Genomic DNA, 25,086 nt, shown 5'->3' on the forward strand with positions numbered 1-25,086 from the left:
TTCCTAAATTGCTGAGTGTGTGCCTTTAGGCTTCTGTACCTCTTTCCTGGCAGTAACAACAAGCCAAGGGCATGTTGTGGGTGATGGGGGTCCTTAATAATGGACATTGCCTTTCTGAGGTACCGCTCCTTGAAGATGTCTTGGATACTACGGAGGCTAGCACCCAAGATGGAGCAGACTAATTCTACAACTTTCTGTAGTTTCTCTCGGTCCTGTACTTGCCCCCTACCATACCTGACAGTGATGCAGCCTGTCAGAATGCTCTCCACAGTACATCTACAGAAGTTTTAAAGTGTTTTAGGTGACAAACCAAATCTCTTCAAACTCCTAATAAAATATAGCCACTGTGTCGGCTTTTTTTATAGCTGGATCAATATGTTGGGACCAGGTTAGGTCCTCAGAGATCTTGACACCCAGGACTTGAAATCGCTCACTCTCTCATTGTGTCCTATACGAAACTTATGATTTAAACTGATTCCGATACTGACCACCCTCTGGGTGAAAAAGTTGCACCTCAGGCTCATAGTGAATCTCTCTCCTCTCATTTTAAACCTACGCTCTCTAGTTCTTGATTCCCCATCGCTGGGAAAAAGACTGCACATTCACCCTAAGTATGCTGTTCAGGATTTGGCAAGGTGGAAATGAGGGGGATCAAAGTGAGCAAGGTTAGGAAGGAGGAGGAGGAGGAGGCAAAAGCGATCTCCATAATTCCCTCCATTTAAGTGACACCCAACGCCATCCCCTCCCATTTGTCCCTCCCACACACATTTCCCACTAATCCCCCAGGCACCTTGATAACCATCCCCCATCATAAACCAATTCCTCCTTCCATTTATTCCCTCTCACCTATTGCATGATGGGCATGTGGCCAAGTGGTTAAGGCGTTCGTCTAGTTACCTCAAGGTTGCTAGTTCGAGCCTCAGCTGTGGCAGCGTGTTTGTGCCCTTGAGCAAGGCACTTAATCACACATTGCTCTAGTCTGTGTGAGGAGTGGCGCCCCACACAGGCTTCCAATCTGTGCCTTGTAAGACATGAAAAATGCCGGACGCAGGCCTCTCATGGTCTGAGTCGATGCTGCCCCCCCACCTATTGAACCCATTTCTTCACCCCCGAGGATTAGTCTGCACTGCCTCCTCACACACACCCCTTCAGCACAAATCTCTGAAACCACCCCCTTAAACTCAGCACCCCCCCTCATCACTCACTCCACATTTACCTGCTCACACTTTGCACAGACCTGCTTAGCTTCAACCAGTCCTCCAACCCATCAGTCCCCCCATCTGTAATCACCTTCCAACCCTGCACCACCCAGTAACACACACACTCAATGCACCCACACCTGAATCCCATGCTCTGCAACTGTCTCATTCTTTCCACCCTCTGCACCATTCTTCACCCCACCCTCTGCATCTACCTTCTCAACACCTAATGCACCCACCCTTTTAAGTCCATGCCCTCTCCCCCACCCTGCGCACCCACACATCACTCCCATTCTCTGTAGCCACCCTTCTGAATCCATCTGCACGACACCCTATCCCTGTTCCATCTAAGCCGTCCAGATGTGTGGCTGCGCAGTTAGTGAAATGTTCCCACACTCACAGCCTTCGCAGCTGCTCAGTTGGAATTTTCTTTAGTGCTCACTGCGAACGTGGATTCAGTTTTATGAATTAAATCATATGTAAATCTGGGACAGACTACAAGTGGAACATTTAGATGATCTGATCAGGGCTAAGAAGTATCTTTCAGCTGGATGACGTTTACAGGCAATGGATTCATAATAAAGACAGACAAGAATAAGTTTATGAAACTAGCAAGATTTTCTTTGTTGTGCTGTATTTAATTATGCCCTTCAATTAATAAGTAAAATAAAATGTACGTGATTCTAAAAACGCAAACACGAGAAAATCTGCAGATGCTGGAAATTCAAGCAACACACACACAAAATGCTGGTGGAACGCAGCAGTCCAGGCAGCATCTATAGGAAGAATACAGTTGACGTTTCGGGTCGAGACCCTTCGTCAGGACTAACAGGAAAAAGACATAGTAAGAGATTTGAGAGTGGGAGGGGGAGGAGGAGACCCGAAATGATAGGAGAGGAGGGGGAGGGATGAAGGCAAGAGCCTCTGATCTGGGCCGACATTTACATGCCAGACGGCAACAAATTAATTAGCTTGTTTATTTCGGCTTTTTTCTCAAAGATGTGCTGGGTGCGCTCCGGCTACCGCTGCACACCTGCATGCTTCACGGCCCGGAGGCTGGGGACCACTGCCCTAGAACTGCCCATCACTCGCCGGGCCTCATTAGGCATTTGTCAAATCCGCACTTGTAGTATTGTGAGCAGTTTTATCTGAGAATAGATGTGCTTGCGTTGGCGAGGGTTCAGAGGAGGTTCACAGGAAATGATCCTGGGAACGAAAGGGTTAACATGCGGACAGCATTTCACAGGTGAAGGGCAAGTAGTGTCAAGGAAGCAGGGTGTCAGTAGAAGGACTTAGATTGGGAGAATCGGCAAAGAAGTAGCGGATGGAACAGTGTCGGGAAGTGTATTTTGGCAGAAGGAATAAAGGCGTAGATTATTTTTCTGAATGGGAGGAAATTCAGAACTCAGAAGTGCGAAGGGACTTGGGAGTACTTATGCAGGGTTCCCTGAAGGTTAATTTGCAGCTTGAGTCGGTGCTGAGGAAGGCAAATGCAACGTGAGCATTTGTTTTGAGAGGACTAGAACATAAAAGCAAGGACGTGATACTGAGGCTTTATAAGGTACTGGTGAGCCCTCACTTGAAGTATTATGAGCAGTTTGGGGCCTCTTATCTAAGAAAAGATGTACCGGAATTAGAGAGGGCCCAGAGGAGGTTTATGAGAATGATCCCAGGAAGGAAAGTATTAACCGAGAGACAACACAAATCCGAGGTGCAAAGGGAATTGGAGGTCCTCGAACAGGATTCCCTAAAGGTTAATTTGCAGGTTGAGTCAGGAGTAAGGAAGGCAAATGCAGTGTTACCATTCTTTTCCAAGCGACTAGCATATAAAAGTAAGGATGTAATGCTGAGGCTTCATAAGAGATTGGTCTGATGCAGATTGAGTACTGGAGAGGGTCCGAATGAGGTTAACGAGAATGATCCTGACAATGCAAGGGTTAACATATGATGAGCATTTGATGGCTCTGGGCCTGTACTTGGTGGAGTTTAGAAGAATAATGGGGTTGGGGGGTGGGGGTGTAAATCTCATTGAATCCTATCAAATACTGAAAAGCCTAGACAGAGTGGACGTGGAGACGATGTTTCCTCTCATGGGGGAGTCTAGGACCAGAGGACACAGTCTCAGAATAGAAGGACATCCCTTTAGAACAGAGATGAGAAGGAATTCCGTTAGGTAAGTCCCTGAATTCATTGCCACAGACTGCTCTGGAGGCTACGTCACTGGGTATATTTAAAGATGAAGTTGATAGGTTCTTGATTATTAAGGGTGTCAAAGGTTACAGGGAGAAGGCAGAAATATGGGGTTGAGAGAATAATAAGTTAGCCATGAAATGCCAAAGCAGATTCAATAGGCCAAATGGACTAATTCTGCTCCTATAATTTACAATCTTATGGTGATCAGAATGGTCCAATTGGGCTGAAGGGCCCATATCTGTATTACTCCATGACTGATGTAGGAAGGGGAGATACTGGTCCTCACCAGGTTACAGCAGGATTCTCTACGGCAAAACAATCGTAACCTGAATGAGTTGAAAATGTGAACCAAATCACCCAATCATGTGGCAGCAACTCAATGCATCAAAGCATGCAGACAAGGCCAAGAGGTCCAGTTGTTGTTCAGACCAGAATCCGGGAAGATTCCAGGAAGCTCAAACAGCCTCAAGGCAAAGCAGATTAAAGATAAGGTAGGGGCCAATGATCGACTCCCTTTTGCCAATTAAAGTGTCGAGGAAGATTGAATCTGAGGCAACTGCTTGCCTTTTGATTGCAGGGATGGATTTCTCTGCTGTCAGAGGAGTTTGTGTGGTGCCTTTCACTCACTGTTGTTGGAGGGCAGGCCTCTGTGTTTGAGTGGTCTCTCTCTCTCTCTCGCTGTTGGTCAGAGGATATTACCAAGGTTCTGAATTTATGGATTGGACTATGGACTTTTTCAGTCTTATGATTTTTATATTCTGTGTTTTCCCCTGTTCTTTAACCTTATTGTTGCATAGCATGTTTTGTTAGTTTTTTGTGCAGGGGAGGGGGTATAGGTCTGAATGTTTTTGTTAGTTTTTTATGTGAGGGAGTGGGGTTTTGGGGGGTTGATGTTCTTGTTAAGTTTTGATTTTTTTTTGTGCAGTGGAGGTGGGGGGGGTTTGATGTTTATCTTTGAATGACTTCCATGGATTTCTTTTTTTCCTGGCTATCTGGAGAAGATGAATCTCAGAGTTGAATACTGAGTACATAGTTTGATAATAAATGAACCTTTTATTGAATGATTGCTAATGCATGACGGGGTGGTTTGAGTATCTCAGAAATTGTTGAGTTCCCGGGATTTTCAGGCACAAGTCTCTGGAGTTTAAAGTGAACAGTGTGAAAAACAAAAAAAAATCATCTACTGAGTGGCAGTTGTGGGCGAAAGTGCCTTGTTAGTGTGATTTCAGAGGAGAATGGCCAGACTGGTTCCAGCTAACAGGAACGCAATAGTAACTCAAAGAACCGCCTGTTACAATGGTAGTGTGCAGAAGAGCGTCAGTGAACGCAAACATTTCGAACCTTGAAGTGGATGAGCTGCAGCAGCATAAGACCACGACCTTACACTCAATGGTCACTTTATTATGTTGAGGAGGTGCCTAATAAAGTGGCCACTGAGTGTATAATATAGTGTTTGACAGAGTGTGAACCAGATCGTCACCAGTACACTGGACCCCAAATTATTCAGACTCTGAGCCTTACCCCAAACTGCATGCAGCTTGTCAGGGACGCTCAAATGCTTGATTTCACAAGTGTAAGTGTCACCCTTCCTGGGGTCAATTTCGACCTGTCGGCTGACTTGGAACGTCCCATCCTGGTTGGGTAAAATTTTCGTCATTAGCACTTCCCGATCGATCACCACACCATTCCGCAGCCACGTTGCGTGGATTTTCTTGGGATAAGATCCATGCACTTGGCATGTCAGGGCCAAGGTATTCTCTCTGTTCCTCAGGTGTCTTGAGGTTATTGTGATCATCGGCTTCGCTGCAGTGGACAGAAACACATTGAAGCTGAACTTGGTTACAGGATCAGAAAAAGTAAAGAGCAACAGAATTTCAAAGTTCAAAGTATGTTTATTATTAAAGCATGTGTACATTATACATTATGTGATAAGACTCCTGAACGGATCCTGACCCGGATCTGGGCCATACCCTCCAAATACCCGGACCTGCCTCTCGGTTTTTTTGCACTACCTTACTTTCCATTTTTCTATTTTCGACTTATGATTTCTAATTTAAATTTTTAATATTTACTATCGATTTGTAATCCAGGGAGCGGGAAGTGCAGAATCAAATATCACCGTGATGATTGTACATTCTAGTATCAATTGTTTGGCGACAATAAAGTATAAGGTATACAACCTTGAGATTCCACCATGACGGAATGGTGGAACAGACACAATGGGTCGAATGGCCTAATTCTGTTCCTATGTTTATTCACCTCCTTAGATGCTGCCTGGCCTGCAGAATTTGTGTGTGTGTGTGTGTGTGTGTGTGTGGCAATCCGGAACTGCTTTGGATTGCCACCATCTGCAGAATCTTTTGTGTTTAGAAACTGTCCCCGGTCATCTGCCTCTGACCAGGGGTATGGTTCTTTCAGTCACTCCCAAGTCACATGAAAGTTCCAAGAACTGTCGGTAACCCAAAGTTTCTGTAAGGTGGAAATACTTAGAAATGAATATTTGCATGGTGAGGTTAATTAGCTACAGGTTAGTGCATATCAGAATCAGATCTGATAACAATGACATAGACTCAGTGTCCACTTTATTAGGTACGCCTGCTCGTTAATATAAACCTCTAATCAGCCGATCATGTGCCAGCAACTCAATGCATAAAAGCATGTAGACATGGTCAAGAGGTTCAGTTGTTGTTCAGACCAAACATCAGAATGGGGAAGAAATGCAATCTAATTAACTTTGACCATGGACCAGATGGGGTTGTCTGAGTATCTCAGAATCTGCTGATCTCCTGGGATTTTCATACACAACAGTCTCTGGAGTTCACAGAGAACGTTGTGACAAAGAAAAAACATCCAATGAGCGGCAGTTTTGTGGGTGAAAGCACCTTGTTAATGAGAGAGGTCAGAGGAGGATGGCCAGACTGGTTCAATCTGACAGGACGAGGACAATAACTCAAATCACCATGTGTTACAGCAGTGGTGTGCAGAAGAGCATCTCTGAATGTGCAACATGTGAAACCTCAAAGTGAATGAGCTGCAGCAGTGATTTCCAAGGTGGGGGATGCGGTATCGCTCCCCAAGGAGGCAGTTTGAGGTTCTAAGGAGGTGTTACGGGAAATAGATGTCATCGGGGCAGAGTGGCACCCTTACTTGAGGCTCGAGACCTGGCCAACCGTTAGTAGAGTAGGCACTTCCGACAAAAAGAATGAGGCACTGGAACACACAGGAAGAACCACAGCTCAGCGGGCGGTGAGCACTTGTCATCACATCAAGTCTGAAATTTGACAATCTCGTCCAACCTTACCAAGCAAACAGACATTATTGGGGATGCATAAATTGGCAAACAGGGTGTCCAACAATTACCCTTGGCTTGCAGCACGGAACGAGTTCATGCAATTTAACAGTTGATAAGTCAAGTACACCCTCTCAACCTTCGCAACAGACCGAGGGAAAACAGGTCGCGCAACGATACAGCGCTGGTCGGAACCAAAGGGTGAAATAGAGTCAATCAGTGAACCTGTCAACTCTGAGGAATCCTCTTGAGGTGTTCAAAGTGACCTCGGCTTCATATGTGCGGTCAAGAACCATCTTTGGGGATTACGAGACCTTACTTGATTGGTCAATTGTGCTAACTGGAAATAGTAAGAAGATAGCTTCCCAAACACAAGCTCTGTCATGACTAACATTTGATTCCAATCTGAATCCTTGTCAATGTAATTTTTGTAGTTGTGATCGTCTTCACCTTTGCCTCGCTGTTCCTTTGCGTGCTGCTGCCACCTTTCCATCCGTGTCAACTCACTGCCGTCAACATCCGATAGGCATTCCTGGTGGTGTTAATTTATTATTTTAATTTAGCTCCGTTAACGATGGGTAAGTATTGTTCCATACCCCGTAACTGGGTTGCCAAACCGGCAGAAATGGATCACTCAGTTGGAGTCTGGATTACTAGAACTAAGAAAGTTTTATTAAAGAAACAAGCAACACAGTACTCTAATCAAAAGGATAATGAATGCAACAGTTCAGCAATGATAAACATACATGTACACAGAATTAGGATAACAGGATCAATCAAGCTCTATCGTTGTCTAGGGGTAAATGATTAGTTTCAAGGTGACGCAAAGTTCAGTTCAATTTAGTTCAGTTCAGTTCGCAGTAATCGCTGCCGTGGCGATGGACAGTGGGGGGGAAGGAGAGAGAGAGCAAAATGAATGAATATTCAAAACGGCTTCCACACAGACCTTCGCAGTCAGCTTTCGGGCGAGTCCTTTGTGATGTCATCTGAGGTCACCGACCGTGACCCCTCCGTTTCCAGATATGAATCGTTTCTCTGCGGTAAACCTGGCACCCAGGCAAGGGTGGACACACACCAGGTTCCCGCCGATCGTGCCTTTCCACCCTGTGCGTCTATGGCTCAGTACTTCCCACCGACTTGTGAGAGACGCACCGCTTCCAGGGTCTTGTTACCTCGGGTGTCGTGTGTGTGTCGCCTTAGCGAACCTGTCGCTTTTTATCCCCCTGCTGGGGTATCGCCTGTCCATCACTTCAAACAGTTCAGGGTTCAAAGGGGGAGCCAATCTTGACATCTCTCCTTCCCCTTCATTAACATCTCCAAATGCTGCTCCATTGTTTTCCTTATCTCTCTCTCTCTCTCCTGAAGACAGGTGGCAGACCAACTGTTGATCCCACTGGTGCCAGCACAGGACAGCTACATCTTAATCTATGTGTATTCTTGTCACACTTCCCCCCTTTAAGGATTTTTACCGGGGGGTAAAAATTACAAACATGAATACATTATTTGATACACACAAATATACATCTTCATCAGCTATTTGGCTAATACAGTGAGTTTGAAGTTGTCAACACCTGACAGACAGTCATCCATCACATTTTCTGTTCCTTTTATATGTGTTATTAATAATCCCTTAGACCAGGCTCCAACTTAGCAAACTTCATAGTGGCCAAAAACACTGATGAATTGCGACCAATGTAACCTCTCACTGGGTTTCGTCCCGGACCACAATAACAAGGGTCGTCCCATTGCGACTTAGTTTTCTCTCGCCAGGGCTTAGTAGGAGGGGGAGGGGTAGTGACCGCAGAGTTATTGCAAAACTTCCTACAGTACCCCACCATCTCCAAGAGCCTTCTGAGGGCCCTCTTGTCTGTCGGGGTTGGGATGTCAGAGATAGCCTGCACTGTAGCTTGCATCGCTGCCAGCTGCCCCTGTGTCACCCCAATTCCCAGGTAAGTGACCTTCGCGTGGCCGAACTCGTATTTTTCAAGGTTCACTATCAAGCTGGCTTCAGACAGCCGTATTACATCGCCAATACACACCCCTGTGTTCGTCAGCCCTTTAGTCACCGAATTACTCATTCTATAGGAATGTTGTTTGCTAGGCTGACCTAGTGAAACAGACACCACCCAACGTCCCAGTTCTTTGCATCACCTCGGGACAATCAAACACACGTGTGCAAGTCATTTAATTACTTCTCCTAAAGAGTCGCTTTGTTCGGGGATTAAGGGAGAGACCTTATCAGCAGAGCTGGCCAAAACAATAGCCTTCTCCCATCTGGTCGATACCATACTCATCTTTTCAAAATGTTTTTTTTTCTCTTATCAGGGGGACCCTAGCTTCATTGATTTCCGCGCTAACACCGACTAGGTTTGTTAGCATATCAAAAGCCTGTGACCGTCTCAGTTCGCGTCAGCCATAATCAATAACATCCTTCCTCTTGTGCAGCCGGTAAACCTCTTCCATGATTCCATCAACTGTTTCCTCCAGCACCGCAAAATGTCCACCGGGGGGTACCTTGTGGGCCAGGTTAAAAATCTCATCCCCATAAGTCTTTTGCACCACCCCCAACTCCTCATCTGCGGATACTGTCCTTGATTTCCCTTTCTTCCTTAGCACTTCCTCATCCGCACAATAGCCTACTAGTTCCCTTGTTAATTCTGTGTCAGAGAGAGCTGTCTCTGCAAAAACCATCAGCCCCTCATCTCGCTCCTGCATCTGCACAAATTCTTTCCTGGCTACTGCTACCTCCGTCCCAGCTCCCTCACTACCTCTTGTCTCCCTACACTCCTTCTTTTCACTTTCTACCCCCTTCTCGTACAAGGCTGGCAGAAACGTCTCAGCTAAATTTACTACCGCGGTCCCGTGATGAACCTGTGAGTCCATGGGCGGGGCCTCAATGCTGGCAGGCTGACCTGTCAATCTCACTGCTGGGAACACGATTCCCCCAGCGAGGTCATTACCGAGCAAGACTTCCACGCCTTTCATCGGTAATTCGGACCTCACCCCGATCGTGACTAGTCCAGAGACCAGGTTGCTTTGTAAGTGTAGCTGGTGCAAAGGGACGGCCTCTGTCCCTCCCCCAATACCTTTGACCTTGACCTCCCCAGTCTGGGTCTCTGAGCTAAACTCTAATACACTCTTCAGTATTAGTGACTGACACGCTCCCGTGTCTCTCCAGATCCGCACTGGAACTGGTTTTAACCCCTCCTTCACCAACACCAATCTGACCGAGATAAACCTCTCGCGCCCTTCCTGAACTTTGGCAGACCTTTCCTTCCCTAGCGGTTCGTTTACCAGCTCGATACAGCCAGTCAAAATCGCCGTTTTTCCTTTTCCCGTCTCCTTCTTTGGGGCAAAGCACCTGGACGCAAAGTGTCCGACTTTCCCACAATTATAACAGACGACCCCAGGAGACTTCCTACCAGACTGCTCCCGGTCTACCTTATCCTTCTCACTAGTCCCTGGCTTACTTTCTTACTTTTCTGGCGGACTCTCCCTGCCGTCCTGACTACCCTTCTGGTAGCCTTTACTCGGGGCAAACTTCATTTTATGCGTCAACGCATACTCATCCGCTAACTTAGCAGTTGCGGCTAACGTGGCTGCCTCTTTCTCATCGAGGTAGGGTCTCATACCCTCAGGGACACAACCTTTAAACTGCTCAATCAGGATCAGCTGTAGCAGTCTGTCATAATCCCCCTCTACCCCCTTCGAGGCGCACCAACGTTCACAATATGTCTGCATCTCATGGGCAAACTCTAAATACGTGCGGTCCCACTGCTTCCTCGCATTCCAGAACCTCTGCCGGTATACCTCCGGGACCAACTCATAAATCCTGAGGATGGCCTCTTTCACCACCTCGTACCTCCGGGCATCTTCCATGGACAAAGCTGAGTAAGCTTGTTGGGCTTTCCCTATTAGTACACTCTGAAACAAAACAGCCCACTTATCCCTCGGCCAGTCCTGACGTAGCAACTTTTTCGAAATGGAGAAAGTACTGATCCACGTCAGTATCATCAAATGGGGGAACCAGCCTAACCTCCTGGGTCGCCCAGAACCCTCCACCTTGGTTCAGCACAGGCCCCTGCTCTGCCCTTATCCTTAACTTCTCCAGCTTGAATTCCCTTTCCCTCTGTTTCTCCAACTGCCTCTCTTCTCGCTCCAACTGCCTCTCTCTCTCTTACCTTTCTAACTCCCTCTCTTTCCTTTCTAACTCTCTCTCGTTCTCTTCTCGCTCCAACTGTCTGTCCCTCTCTTTCTCTTCTCGCTCCAACTGCCTTACCCGGAACTCGTGCTCGAGTCTCAGTTTTTCAAGCTGCACCAGTACCGCGTCTCCAGCAGGTTTTTCAATAGACACCACCTCCAGCTCGCCTTGGGGAAACACACCTTTAGATACATAGTGCTCTACGACAGCTCTGTGTATCTCCTCTCTCCTCATTGTCGACTTCCCCTTAGCAAGATTCAACCATTTGGCCACAGCTTCCAATTCCGATTTCCTGGCATCCTCTAATGCCTCCAAGGTCGGCGCCTTTATAAATTCCTCAGCCTCCATTTCTGCTGTTTGTCTTTTCTTTCTTTCGGGAATTTTGACCCAATCAATTTACTCCGTCCCAAATTTAGTGTTCAAAATCACGGACGGGAACCCCACTTATGTTACGTACCCCGTAACTGGGTTGCCAAACCAACAGAAATGGATCACTCAGTTGGAGTCTGGATTACTAGAACTAAGAAAGTTTTATTAAAGAAAAAAGCAACACAGTACTCTAATCAAAAGGATAATGAATGCAACAGTTCAGCAATGATAAACATACATGTACACAGAGTTAAGATAACAGGATCAATCATGCTCTATCGTTGTCTAGGGGTAAATGACCAGTTTCAAAGTGACGCAAAGTTCAGTTCAATTTAGTTCAGTTCAGTTCGCAGTAATCGCTGCCGTGGCGATGGACTGTGGGGGGAAGGAGAGAGAGAGAGCAAAATGAATGAATATTCAAGGCTTCCACACAGACCTTCGCAGTCAGCTTTCGGGCGAGTCTTTTGTGATGTCATCTGAGGTCACCGACCGTGACCCCTCCGTTTCCAGATACGATCATTTCCCTGCGGTGAACCTGGCACCCAGGCAAGGGTGGACACACACCAGGTTCCCGCCGATCGTGCCTTTCCACCCTGTGCGTCTATGGCCCGGTACTTCCCACTGACTTGTGAGAGACGCACCGCTTCCAGGGTCTTGTTACCTCGGGTGTCGTGTGTGTGTCGCCTTAGCGAACCTGTCCCTTTTTAACCCCCTGCTGGGGTATCGCCTGTCCATCACTTCAAACAGTTCAGGGTTCAAAGGGGGAGCTGATCTTGACAGCTCTCCTTCCCCTTCATTAACATCTCCAAATGCTGCTCCATTGTTTTCCTTATCTCTCTCTCTCTCCTGAAGACAGGTGGCAGACCAACTGCTGATCCCACTGGTGCCAGCACAGGACAGCTACATCTTAATCTATTTGTATTCTTGTCACAGTATGTACGGTGTGATCTCTACAAGTTTGAAGGCAGTGAAGCCTTGAATTATAATCCTGCTAAGAAACAGAAACTATACAAAGTGTGTCAATACAAAGTTACATACCTGGAGTATGGTTTTATTCCATCCCATTAGATCAGCAGCGCCCCATGTTTCCTATTTGTAATACCTCAACTCGTGACTTTTTTCAAGCATGACTCTTGTAATATCTGCTATCAACAAAATTAAAGCTCATCCATTAAATAGCAGAATATTTCACCATTTATGCCAAGATAACAATGCAGAGATTGAACGCTTGCTTCTTCACACTGAAGTGTGTTGGCTGTCAAAAGGCTGCTACTTAAAACATTTCTTTGATATTTATGACACTGGTGGAAGTCAACAAGATTGAACTTCTATATGGAGATGTGGCAAACAAAGCCAATCTGTATGACAAACTGAACATTCTAAATATGAAACTGCAGGGTGAAAACTTCAATTTAATCCAGGCAAAAAGTGCAGTGTCCACTTTTATCAGAAAATTGGAAATATGTAAACAAAACATTGGGAGAAGAATGTTCTCAGTTTCCCTGCATGGAAAGTATGGCACTCTCTTTCACAGATAGTGATTTGCAAGAGTGCTCCTTACACCTGCAGGCACCAAAGAAAGATTTTCAGAATTGATTCAAGGATTTGAATGATCCAGAAATTTCAGACTGGGTAATTAGCCCATTCCTTTTCAAGGTGGAAGAACAGAAAGGGAGCTTGCAAGAAGAAATTATCAAAATTCAGAATAAGGGAGAAGAAAAAATGCTTATTTAAAAATGTCGACTTTTGGGACTTCCAGGTTGAGCATGGAGTGACTGGGTGCGTGTGAGTGTGGCTCCCAACTTTTATTGGAAATCTACCTGTTTATCTTTGCCGTATGCTTGAGATAACTGAATATTTAACATTGTGAACAACCTGGGACGTTGCTGGATGCTGAAATGGCAAATAAAATGTACCTTCGAAGTAAAACTGGGGAAACAGATAGTGAAGCCTCGAGCAAGAAAGCTGATGTTACAGTAATGGTGCTGTTGCACGTTGCTGGACGTGGACCTGCACTGCCCGATGACTTGGAGAGGCTTTGTTTAGTACTTCTTACTGACATGATGCAAGTGATGCATTCTGTCCTAAAAAGAGAACTTGAAGATGCTTTGTCACCAGTGAATGCTACCATGGAACAAATTATGTCTTATTACGAGTCACACGATGAACGCATTCGTAGGGTTGAAGACGGCCTGAATGATTACAGTGACTGACCGGTGAGCGCCGAAGCCGCCATTGCAGCGTTGCAGAGCGAAAACGCATTTCTGAAGAGAAAGCTTGATGGCCTCGAAAATCGGTCGCGGAGATCCAATTTGAGAGTGGTCGGCATTCCTGAAAATTTGGAAGGTTCGAACCCTGTTAAATTTATGACCGAGTTTTTTGACAAAGTGCTGGGGACAAATTTCTTCCCAAGGCCTCTCGTGCTTTCTCGTGCTCACCGAGTCAGGCCTAAACCTTTCAGTGTCTCTGAAGCTAAGCAAACGAGACCTGGTTCCTGGTTCTCTTTCAATTCTTTAAGATAAGCAACGCATCAATAGACGGAAGCAGAAGCCATATTTCCGCGGACACCGCATGTTTTTTTATGAAGATTTTAGTGCTGAACTGGGGAGAAAACGAGCAGCTTTCAAGGAGGTGAAATCCCTGCTCTACGGGAAAGGGGTCAGGTTTGGCCTCTTGTATCCTGCCCAGCTCCAGGTCATGCATGAAGGTGAAAAGCATTATTTCGATACACCAGAGGCGGCCAAAGAGTTTTACCATTCGCACTGGGGAGAAGAAGAACGAGAAGAGCAATGACTTTTTTTTTAGGTTATTCATGCAGCATTGAAGGGGCCTCTAGCCGAGGCAAACTGTTAATTTTCGCAATCCACTTCTTTGTTCATTTTTTCCAGTTTAATTTGAGGAACACAATCAGGTCGAACTGCTGTGCTGCGGAATCTGATTAACAAAAACTTTCAACCAGCAAAATGTAAATATTTGGGATTTGTATCTCTGGCATTTAGTTTCCTAGTTTTTTTTTAATGTTTTGCTTGACCTGTGTTATCTTTAGCCTAAATATATTAAAGGTAGAATAAGTGATGGTATAAGTTTTAAGGAGGGGAGCCACCCTGGATTAGATTGAAAGTTTGGTTGTATGGGGAATGCTTTGGAAGTGTTTTGTTTGGTAATGCCTGTGATCATCCTCAGTTGGGGAGGTAGATCTAGTTTTCGGGGGTTAATTGGGTTTTTTTGTTGTTTGTGTAAAGGGGTGGGGGGAGTGTTTTGCATGGCACCATGGCAGCTTATTGTTTTGTGTGTTACGGATTGGCCAGACTTCCTTTTCATTGTGCGTTATTGTGTGCAGCTTGTGCCCTTGCACTGTTTGGATTGTAGGTCCTGTTTGTTTTTTGATATGGTTGACATGAGTGCTGCTGGTGGAGGCCACCCTGTGAGGTTTATTTCTTGGAATGTAAAGGGGCTCAATGGTCCTGTTAAAAGAGCTGAAGTTTTCTCTCATCTGAAACAATTAAAAGCAGATATACTATTTCTACAAGAGACACATTTAATAGTGGCAGACCATAATAGACTTCGTAAAGCGTGGATTAGTCAGGTTTTTCATTCCAGATTTAATAGTAGGTCCAAGGGGGTGGCAATATTAATCACCAATAGAATGTAGTTTACACCATCTGATGTAATCAGTGACCCGAATGGTCGTTTTATTATACTCTCTGTATCTCTTTTTCAGATACCTGTCATTTTGGTAAATGTTTATGCCCCTAATTGGGACGACGTCCACTTTGCAAATAAGGTTTTGTCATTAATACCTAACCTGAATACACACCATCTAATCTGTTCAGGAGATTTGATCTGTGCTATTGACCCACTGCTTGATAGGTCTAGCTCTAGGGGAACATTTCCTGGTATAGCAAAGGCCTTCTCGATGTTTATGCAACAAAATCCAGGGCAAAAATCAAAAAGGGACACTTTTCAACATAATTGTATAAGGGCTAAGTGTGTTGTAAAAGCAAGCCTGAAGGCTTTGTGTGTCAATGCAAGGAGCATTCATAACAAGGTGGATGAATTGAATGTGAAGATAGTTTTTAATGAATATGATATAGTTGGGATCACAGAGACATGGCTCCAGGGTGAACAAGGATGGGAACTCAACATTCAGGGATATTCAATATTGAGGAGGGATAGACATGAATGAAAAGGGGGTGGGGTGGCATTGTTGGTTAGTGAGGAGATTAATGCAATAGAAAGGAAGGACATTAGCCGGGAGGATGTGGAATAGATATGGGTAGAACTGCATAACACTAAGGGGCAGAAAACGCTGGTGGGAGTTGTGTACAGGCCACCTAACAGTAGTAGTGAGGTTGGGGATGGCATTAAACGTGCAATAAGGGAACAGCAGTTATAATGGGTGACTTCAATCTACATATAGATTGGGTGAACCAAATTGGTAAGGGTGCTGAGGAAGAGGATTTCTTAGAATGTATGTGGGATAGTTTTCTGAACCAACACGTCGAGGAACCAACTAGACAGCAGGCCATTCTAGACTGGGTACTGAGCAATGAGGAAGGGTTAGTTAGCAATCTTGTCGTGCTAGGCCCCTTGGGTAAGAGTGACCACAATATGGTGGAATTCTTCATTAAGATGGAGAGTGATATAGTTAAATCAGAAACAAAGGTTCTGAACTTAAAGAAGGGTAACTTTGAAGGTATGAGACATGAATTAGCTAAGATAGACTGGCAAATGATACTTAAAGGGTTGTCGGTGGATATGCAATGGCAAGCATTTAAAGATTGCACGGATGAACTACAACAATTGTTCATCCCAGTTTGGCAAAAGAATAAACCAGGGAAGGTAGTGCACCCGTGGCTGACAAGAGAAATTAGGGATAGTATCAATTCCAAAGAAGAAACATACAAATTAGCCAGAAAAAGCAGCACACCAGAGGACTGGGAGAATTTCAGAGTCCAGCAGAGGAGGACAAAGGGCTTAATTAGGAAGGGAAAAAAGATTATGAGAGAAAACTGGCCGGGAACATAAAAACTGACTGTAAGAGCTTTTATAGATATGTGAAAAGAAAAAGACTGGTAAAGACAAATGTACATCCCTTATGGTCAGAAACAGGTGAATTGATCATGGGGAACAAGGGCATGGCAGACCATTTGAATAACTACTTTGGTTCTGTCTTCACTAAGGAGGACATAAATAATCTTCCGGAAATAGTAGGGGACCGAGGGTTTAGTGCGATGGAGGACCTGAGGGAAATACATGTCAGTAGGGAAGTGGTGTTAGGTAAATTGAAGGGATTAAAGGCAGATAAATCCCCAGGGCCAGATGGTCTGCATCCCAGAGTGCTTAAGGAAGTAGCCCAAGAAATAGTGGATGCATTAGTGATAATCTTTCAAAACTCTTTAGATTCTGGATTAGTTCCTGAGGATTGGAGGGTGGCTAATGTAACCCCGCTTTTGAAAAAAGAAGGGAGAGAGAAACCGAGTAATTATAGACCATTAAGCCTGACATCGGTGGCGGGCAAAATGCTGGAGTCAGTTATCAAAGATGTGATAACAGCACATTTGGAAAGCGATGATATCATCGGACAAAGTCAGTATCGATTTGTGAAAGGAAAATCATGTCTGACGAATCTCATAGAATTTTTTGAGGATGTAACTAGTAGAGTGGATAGGGGAGAACCAGTGGATGTGGTATATTTGGATTTTCAAAAGGCTTTTGACAATGTCCCACAAAGGAGATTAGTGTGCCAACTTAAAGCACACGGTATTGGGGGTATGGTATTGATGTGGATAGAGAATTGTTTGGCAGACAGGAAGCAAAGAGTGGGAATAAACGGGACCTTTTCAGAATGGCAGGCAGTGACTAGTGGGGTACCGCAAGGCTCAGTGCTGGGACCCCCATTGTTTACAATATATATTAATGACTTAGACGAGGGAATTAAATGCAGCATCTCCAAGTTTGCTGATGACATGAAGCTGGGCAGCAGTGTTAGCTGGGAGGAGGATGCAGGGTGACTTGGATAGGTTAGGTGAGTGGGCAAATTCATGGCAGATGCAATTTAATGTTGATAAATGTGAGGTTATTCACTTTGGTGGCAAGAAAAGGAAAACAGATTACTATCTGAATGGTGGCCGATTAGGAAAAGGGGAGGTGCAACGAGACCTGGATGTCATTGTACATCAGTCATTGAAAGTGGGCATGCAGGTACAGCAGGCGGAGAAAAAGACGAATGGTATGCTGCCATTCATAGCAAGAGGATTGGAGTACAGGAGCAAGGAGGTACTACTGCAGATGTACAAGGCCTTGGTGAGACCACACCTAGAGTATTGGGTGCAGTTTTGGTCCTCTAATCTGAGGAAAGACATTCTTGCCATAGAGGGAGTACAAAGAAGGTTCACCAGGTTGATTTCTGGGATGGCACGACTTTCATATGATGGAAGACTGGATCGACTAGGCATATATTCTCTGGAATTTAGAAGATTGAGGGGGAATCTTATTGAAATGTGTAAAATTCTAAAGGGTCTGGACAGGCTGGATGCAGGAAGATTGTTCCCGATGTTGGGGAAGTCCAGAACGAGGGGTCACAGTTTGAGGATAAAGGGGAAGCCTTTTAGGACCGAGATGAAGAAAAACTTCTTCACACAGAGAGTGGTGAATCTGTGGAATTCTCTGCCACAGGAAACAGTTGAGGCCAGTTCATTGGCTATATTTAAGAGGGGGTTAGATATGGCCCTTGTGGCTAAAGGGATCAGGGGGTATGGAGAGAAGGCAGGTACAAGGTTCTGAGTTGGATGATCAGCCATAATCATACTGAATGGTGCTGCAGGCTCGAAGGGCTGAATGGCCTACTCCTGCACCTATTTTCTATGAAAATGGTTATATGGAACCTTGGAGATTTTTGAATCCATCAGTTAGGCAATTCTCTTTCTTTTCTCATGTTCACCACTCCTATTCCAGGCTACACTACTATTGCTTTATAGATAGCTCCTTGATACCAATGATTAGACAAATTGAGTACACTGCTATAGTTATATCTGATCACTTGCCCGTGAAACTGGACCTATGTTTTCCTTTAAACATTAGAGAACAGCCTCTGTGGCGACTTAATCCCCTTTTGCTTTCCAATGAGAAATGTTATAATTATATATCGGCTAACATTGACACATTCTTCGAGACCAACAAAACTGAGTCGGTATCGTACTCTTTACTTTGGGAAACTTTAAAAGCTTACTTGAGGGGTCAAATAATATCTTATACCTCACATGCCAATAAAGAGCATAGGAAGGAAATGCAAGTGTTATCGCAATCTATTTTGGACCTGGATAGGCAATATTCTGAGGCACCCAGTGCGGAATTACATAAAAGCAGGGCTGATTTGCAAGCGAAGTTTAATCTTCTCTCTACAAACCTATCTGAACAATTAATTCTTAAGAGACGTGGCCTCTATTATGAATATGGTGACAGGGGGAGCCGGCTTATGGGAGAGTCAAGCTGCATCACGACTTATTCCCCAGATAAGAGACACGCGCCAAAGCTTGACAAGCAATCCAAAAGAGATTAATAACATCTTTGCAACTTTTTATTCCTCTCTGTATACCTCAGAGTTTCCATCAGATATAATGAATATGGAACATTTTTTTGATAATTTGGAAATACCAAAGGAACCAGAGGAGGTGGAGAATTTAGATCGGGCTCTTGGGGCAGGAAGAGATTAATAATGCCATTATGGCTATGCAGAGTGGTAAGTCCCCAGGTCCTGATGGTTATCCAATAGAATTTTATAAGAAATTTAAGGATAAGCTCATACCGGTCCTTCTGGAAGTGTTTCAGGAATCTTTGGAGAATGGTTCCTTACCCCCTACTCTTTCACAGGCATCTATTTCACTTCTTCTTAAAAAGGACAAGGACCCGACTCAATGTGGATCATATCGCCCCATCTCACTTTTGAATGTGGATGTGAAAATTTTGGCTAAAGTGCTTGCGCGCCGTTTAGAACGTCCCCTTCCCAAGATAATCTCAGATGATCAAACAGGTTTCATTAAAAATTGCCATTCTTTTTTTAATATCCGTCAACTGGCTGACGTGGTTTATTCGCCCAGTGATTCTCTGAGTCCGCAGGTTGTTATTTCCTTGGGCACGGAGAAGGCATTTGATAGAGTGAAGTGGGTATACTTGTTTAGTGTTTTGGAGAAACTTGGATTTGGCAGAATATTTGTAGCCTGCGTTAAGCTATTATATCACTTGCCTTTAGCATATATACAGACAAATTATTCTCGATCTGACTATTCCCCATTAATACATGGCAGTCACCAAGGCTGCCCATTGTTCCCTCTTCTTTTTGCAATTGCAATTGAGCCTCTTTCTATTGCACTTTAAGTCAACTACATTATTTCAAGGTGTTAGGAGAGGGAACGTGGAACACCGTGTATCCCTATATGCTGATGACCTCTTACTTTACGTTAGCGTCCCTGCAGGTAGCAGTCCTGCTATTGTGTCATTATTAGGTCAATTTGGAGCCTTCTATGACTATAAACTGAACCTTCAAAAAAGCAAATGATTTCCCATTAATAACTTGGCCCTAGAGATCCGACAGGAATCTTTGCCTTTTCCTGTATCTCAAGATAGTTTTGTATACCTAGGAATGCACATTACTTGCTCTTTTACATCTCTGTTTGAAGCTAATTACAGGTCTCAGGTTAGCCAAATGAAGGCTGATTTTGAAAGATGGCGCAGTTTACCCCTTACTATAGCTGGGAGAATTCAATCGGTGAAAATGACTATACTTCCCAGATTTCTTTATTTGTTCCAGTGCTTGCCAATTTTCTTATCTAAGTTATCCTTCAAATCGGTCAGCCAAAGTATAACCTCCTTTATTTGGGAAAATAAGGTCCCAAGGGTTAATGAGAGCACTCTCCAAAGAGGTCGTGACGTAAGTAGAATGGGTCTTTCTAGCTTTATTCATTATTACTGGGCATCAAACATTCAAAAGGTATTATTTTGGCTCCACCGGCCAGATATAAACTGGTGCCCACTTGGGACATGGTCTTGCCACTCCTCGTCTCTCCCAGCTTTAGTGCATTCTTCCTTACCATTGAAATCCTCTCAATTCACATCTAACTCAGTCATGCTCTCCACCGTCAAAATTTTTAATCAATTTCGCTCCACTGTAAGTTCACATCAGCTTCAGTTTTGGGTCCCATTCATAGAAACCATCTACTTCTTCCCTCCACAATCAATTCATTTTTGCGACAATGGGGTTTGAACGGTCTTATGCGCATTAAGGATTTGTACACTGATAACATATTGATAGTTTTGATAACCTGTGCAGTAAATATAGCCTTCCGCATAATCATTTTTTTAATACCTGCAGATTCGCCACTTTGTCAAGGAAAAATTTCCCTCTTTTCTTCGTCTACCACCTGCTATGTTGTGGGGAAAAACTCATTCTTAGCTTTAATAATAAAGGGCTGATCTCTGTACTATACTCTCAGCTGATGTCTTTGAGGCATCACTCTTGAAGATTCCTGAATGCTAAGGAGGCTCGTACCCATGATGGAACATGACTGAGTTCACAACTTTCTGCAGCTTCTTTCAACCCTTTGCGGTATCTACACCCCCTACCCCCATGTGCAGCCAGTTATACCTCTCCACGGTAAATCCGTAGAAATTTACGTGCATCTTTGACATACCAAATCTCCTCAAACTCATAATGAAATATAGTCACTGTCGTGCCTTTTTGTAACTGCCTCATGATGTAGGACCCAGGATAGATCCTCAGAGATATTGCCACCTGATAACTTGAAATTGCTCACTCCCTCCACTTCTGATTCCTCTTTGAGGACTGGTGCGTGTGTTCCCTTGATTTGCCCTCTCTGTCAGCCTATGCCACACAGCCTGCTTGAACATCGCTTTGAAAACAAAACTTTAATTCCACTTCCCACTCCCATGCCATGGCCTCCTCTTCTTTCAAGATGAGGCCGCACTCAGGTTGGAGGAGTAACATCTTATATTCCACATGGGTAGCCTCCAACCTGATTGCATGAACCTTGATTTCTTGAACTTCCAGTAATGCCCCCCCCCCCACTTCATCATTCCCCATTCCCTTTTCCCTCTCTCACCTTACCTGCACATCACCTCCCTCTGGTGCTTCCCCCCTTTCTTTCTTCCATGCCCTTCTGTCCTTTCCTATCAGATTCCTCCTCCTCCAGTCCTGCACCTCTTTTCCCAATCAACTTCCCAGCTCCTTACTTCACCCCTCTCCACCTCCTAACTCTGACTCCTCAACTTGTTTCTCCAGTCCTGATGAATGGTCTCAGTCCGAAACGTCGTCTGTACTCTTTTCCATAGATACTGCCTGGCCTGCTGAGCTCCTCCAGCACTTTGTGTGTGCTGCTTGGATTTCCAGCATCTGCAAATTTTTTTTTGTGAAAATAAACTTTACCCGTCAGAGCTTGAACAACCAGGTGAACGATCTCCATGGCATGTTATTAACATAGTGGGCAACATTTCTGATAACCTTTCGATTGCAGGTTCAGATCGTCCACGAAAGACTTCACAATTGGATTGATGGCCACAAACTTTCCTGTTGTATAATTAAAGCGAACGGCCGTTTCTCCATTGTAAGCAAACTGCAGGGTAGCCATTGAGAACTCTGAACCTTTACCAGAGAAAGTCACTTGACCGATGTGCATTCCTGGCAAGCGAATAATAATCGATCCGTTAACCATTTATGAGAGTGAAATGGCTCATTTTAAAACTTTAAAATTAATCAACCTGAAAGAACAAATTTGTCTCTCCCTTCTGTGGATACCTCACCATTCTGACGGCAACAGGTGCCACTCCTCCAGAGCCACCTCTCCCTCCCACCGTAAAACTCCAATAGCTGGGATTTGGTGGTGGTGCTGCTGACCCTTCACCCTCACTCTCTGCACCCACCTCTTCCTCAGTTCGATGCCCACGTCCCCACCCATCTCTTCGCCCAAACCCCTCCTCGCCATCGAAGTGCCCTTCCCTCAACACCTCTCCCCACAGACATCTCTCCTCACCGTCCACACCCAACTCTCCACCCACCCCCTCTCTCCCTACCCACCCTCAGTGACTACTTCCCTCCCCAAACATCCTTGGCAGTCCCTCCCCACCCACTCACCCATGGCCCCCTCCCAATCTCAGTGCCCTCTATCCTCCCCACTCTCTGCACCCCCACAACTCCACTCCTCAGCCTTCCGTCCCACACTTAGCACCCCTCTCCCTCCCCACACACCTTTGGCACCCTAATTCCTTCCCCACACAACCATCCCCAGTGACCCCTTCTCTTCCACCACCCCCTCAACAAGACTCAATTCACCTTCACTCCCTCTCTACCTGCTCTCTCTCTCAGTGCCTCCTTCCCTTCCCGTGCCCATTCAATGCCCTCTCCCCTCTCCTTTGGAACACCCCCCATCCCATGGTGCCCACTCCACTACCCTCCATTGGCGCCCGCTCCTCCCCACCTTCCCTTGGCCGCTCCTCCCCACCTTCCCTTGGCACCCCCTCCCACCTTCCATTGGCACCCTTCCCCTCAGCTCTCCACCCTCCTTTGGTGCTCACTCCCCACCCTGCCTCAATGTCACTCCCCTCTCCTCCCCACCCTCCATCGGTGGCCATTCCCCTCCCCTCTTAACTCTCCCTCAGTTCTCCTCCCCACCCTCCCTTGGTGCTACTCTCTCCACCTTCCTTCAGCGAGGTCTCCCTTTCCCTCCTGACCTTTACCTTCCCCTCCCTCCCTAGTTGCCCTCTTCCCTCTCTTGCCCACCCTCCCTCAGTGTCCCCACCCCCCTCTACCTCCCTACGGTCCATCGGTGCCCCCTCCCATCCCTGGGGCGCTGCGCTCCTCACCCAGGGCAGTGGAGCCGTTGAGGAGGAGGAGGAAGGCGGCGAGCAGAGAGGGAGAGCGGCGTCGCCTCACGCCGGCCGGCGGCTCCTGAGACAGCGGGAGGAGCAGCTGGCTCACGGTTCGCGGAGACGGCATCATTCCCCACATCCCTTTCGCCGAAGGCTGAGGACCTGGTCACACAGCCTCTACGCGCGAAACCGATCGCCAGCCGGCAGGTCCCGTAACGGGAGGCGATCGATGTAGAAGTTTCCCCGGCTGAGTGGACGGCTGCTGCCACAGACAGGCGGGGCGAGGCGGGAGGGAACGCCTTCTGTTTCCATATGGCGCTTTATTCTCAATGAGACTCAACAACAGTAGACGAAAGGTGATTGGGATACCAGCTGAGAGGAGCGTGGATGGGGTCGGGTAATAACAGGTGACGGGGTGGTAGGTGTGTGGGTGCGACACCAGGTGAGGGGGGAGGCAGGTGTGTGGGTGGAACACCAGGTGAGGGGGAGGTAGGTGTGTGGGTGAGATACCAGGTGAGGGGGAGGTAGGTGTGTGGGTGGGGCACCAGGTGACGGGGAGGTAGGTGTGTGGGTGGGATACCAGGGGAGGGGGAGGTAGGTTGGTGGGTGGGATACCAGGTGAGGGGGAGGTAGGTGTGTGGGTGGGATACCAGGTGAGCGGGAGGTAGGTGTGTGGGTGGGATACCAGGGGAGGGGGAGGTAGGTTGGTGGGTGGGATACCAGGTGAGGGGGAGGTAGGTGTGTGGGTGGGATACCAGGTGAGCGGGAGGTAGGTGTGTGGGTGGGACACCAGCTGAGGCTGGGATGCCAGGTGAGAAGGGAGGTGGGTGGGTGTAATACCAGGCGAGGGGGAGGTGGAATGGGGGGAAAGCAGGTGAGGGGGAAGGTGAGTGGATGGGATACCAGTTGAGCAATAAGGTGGGTGATAGGGGGAGGGAGTATACCAGGTGAGAGGGACTGTGTTTGTGTGTGTGGAGGGGGGCTACCAGGTAAGAGGGGATAGCAGGTGTTTGGATGGTAGACAGGTGGGTAGTGGATGGGGATATGCCAGATGAAGGGGAAGGTGTGAGTTTGCTTCATTTTCCATTCCTATCAGATTCCTTCTTCTTCAGCCTTAACCTCTTCCACCAATCACCTTCCAGCTTCTTATCCCAAAACCTCAACCCATCCCACCCACCTTCCCCCTCTCCTGGTCTCACCTATCACCTGCAAGCATGTACACCTTCCCCTCCTCCCACCTTCTCATTCTGGCTTCCCCCACCCACCACCCCCCCCCACCTTCCTTTCCAGTTCTGATGAAGGTTCTCGGTGTGAGACATTGATTGTCCATTTCCCTCTCTAGACATTGCCTGACCTGATGGGTTCCTCTGGCAGTTTGTGTGTCTTACATTTATGTAGCATCTTTGAAGACATTCCGTGTCAATTAAATGTGTCATCAAACGCTCAGGAGGCCGATGGCACATCATGGCGATTCCTTTGCTTGCATCTTTGGAAACAGCTCTATTTCTTTCTTTTTTTTCCCTTTTCGGGGTTCTTTTGAAGATCCTGACCTGGAGTGACACGCTGACTTCGGTTCTTTGCGGGATTGGGACCCGCTCTTGGGGTCTCAGGACTGGCTGCTTTTTGATATGCCATGGACGCGGCCTGGAAGACTCGCGCACCTTTGGTGTGCCGGATTCCGGTGGCTCTGGAGGCAGGCGGATTCGAGGTCGGTGCCAGTGCCTGGTGTGTTGTGGGAGACGAAAGGACACAGAGCTCGGAAAAAGCAACGCAGCAGAATTTTAAGTCTGTTGTTTATTATACCTCCCCTCTCACTGTGAAATGGGGACATCTCTTTTTCCCTTATTAGGGAGAGAGAGAGAGAGAGAGAAAGAGCCCGTGGTATGTTGAATACCAGGTGAACGAGTAGTCTTTGGGGTACTGCAAGTCTTTGTCTTTATTGATGCTTTGCTGCA

General features: G+C 46.2%; 2 protein-coding genes across 4 annotated transcripts in view; one reads left to right on the forward strand and one right to left on the reverse strand.

Moving 5' to 3' along the window:
* Window positions 1–23,471, reverse strand: part of LOC134338944 (DLA class II histocompatibility antigen, DR-1 beta chain-like) — a 31,805-nt gene extending 8,334 nt beyond the window's left edge. For 2 of the 3 annotated variants that reach the window (XM_063035164.1, XM_063035165.1), the window contains exons 1-3: window positions 23,126–23,471; window positions 21,768–21,944; window positions 4,914–5,195 (exon numbers count right to left, since the gene is read on the reverse strand). In XM_063035164.1, coding sequence (XP_062891234.1) covers window positions 4,914–5,195; window positions 21,768–21,944; window positions 23,126–23,270 — 604 coding nt within the window. In that variant the 5' untranslated portion in view covers window positions 23,271–23,471. Of the gene's footprint in view, window positions 1–1,591; window positions 5,196–21,767; window positions 21,945–23,125 lie in introns of those variants that run through there. The other variant, XM_063035162.1, reaches the window with a different exon arrangement.
* The window catches only part of LOC134338942 (deleted in malignant brain tumors 1 protein-like), a 164,160-nt gene that overhangs the window by 4,293 nt on the left and 134,781 nt on the right, over window positions 1–25,086 (forward strand). The window lies entirely within an intron of this gene.

The sequence above is a fragment of the Mobula hypostoma genome, chromosome 28, assembly GCF_963921235.1.
Source record: "Mobula hypostoma chromosome 28, sMobHyp1.1, whole genome shotgun sequence".
Lineage (NCBI taxonomy): Eukaryota > Metazoa > Chordata > Chondrichthyes > Myliobatiformes > Myliobatidae > Mobula > Mobula hypostoma.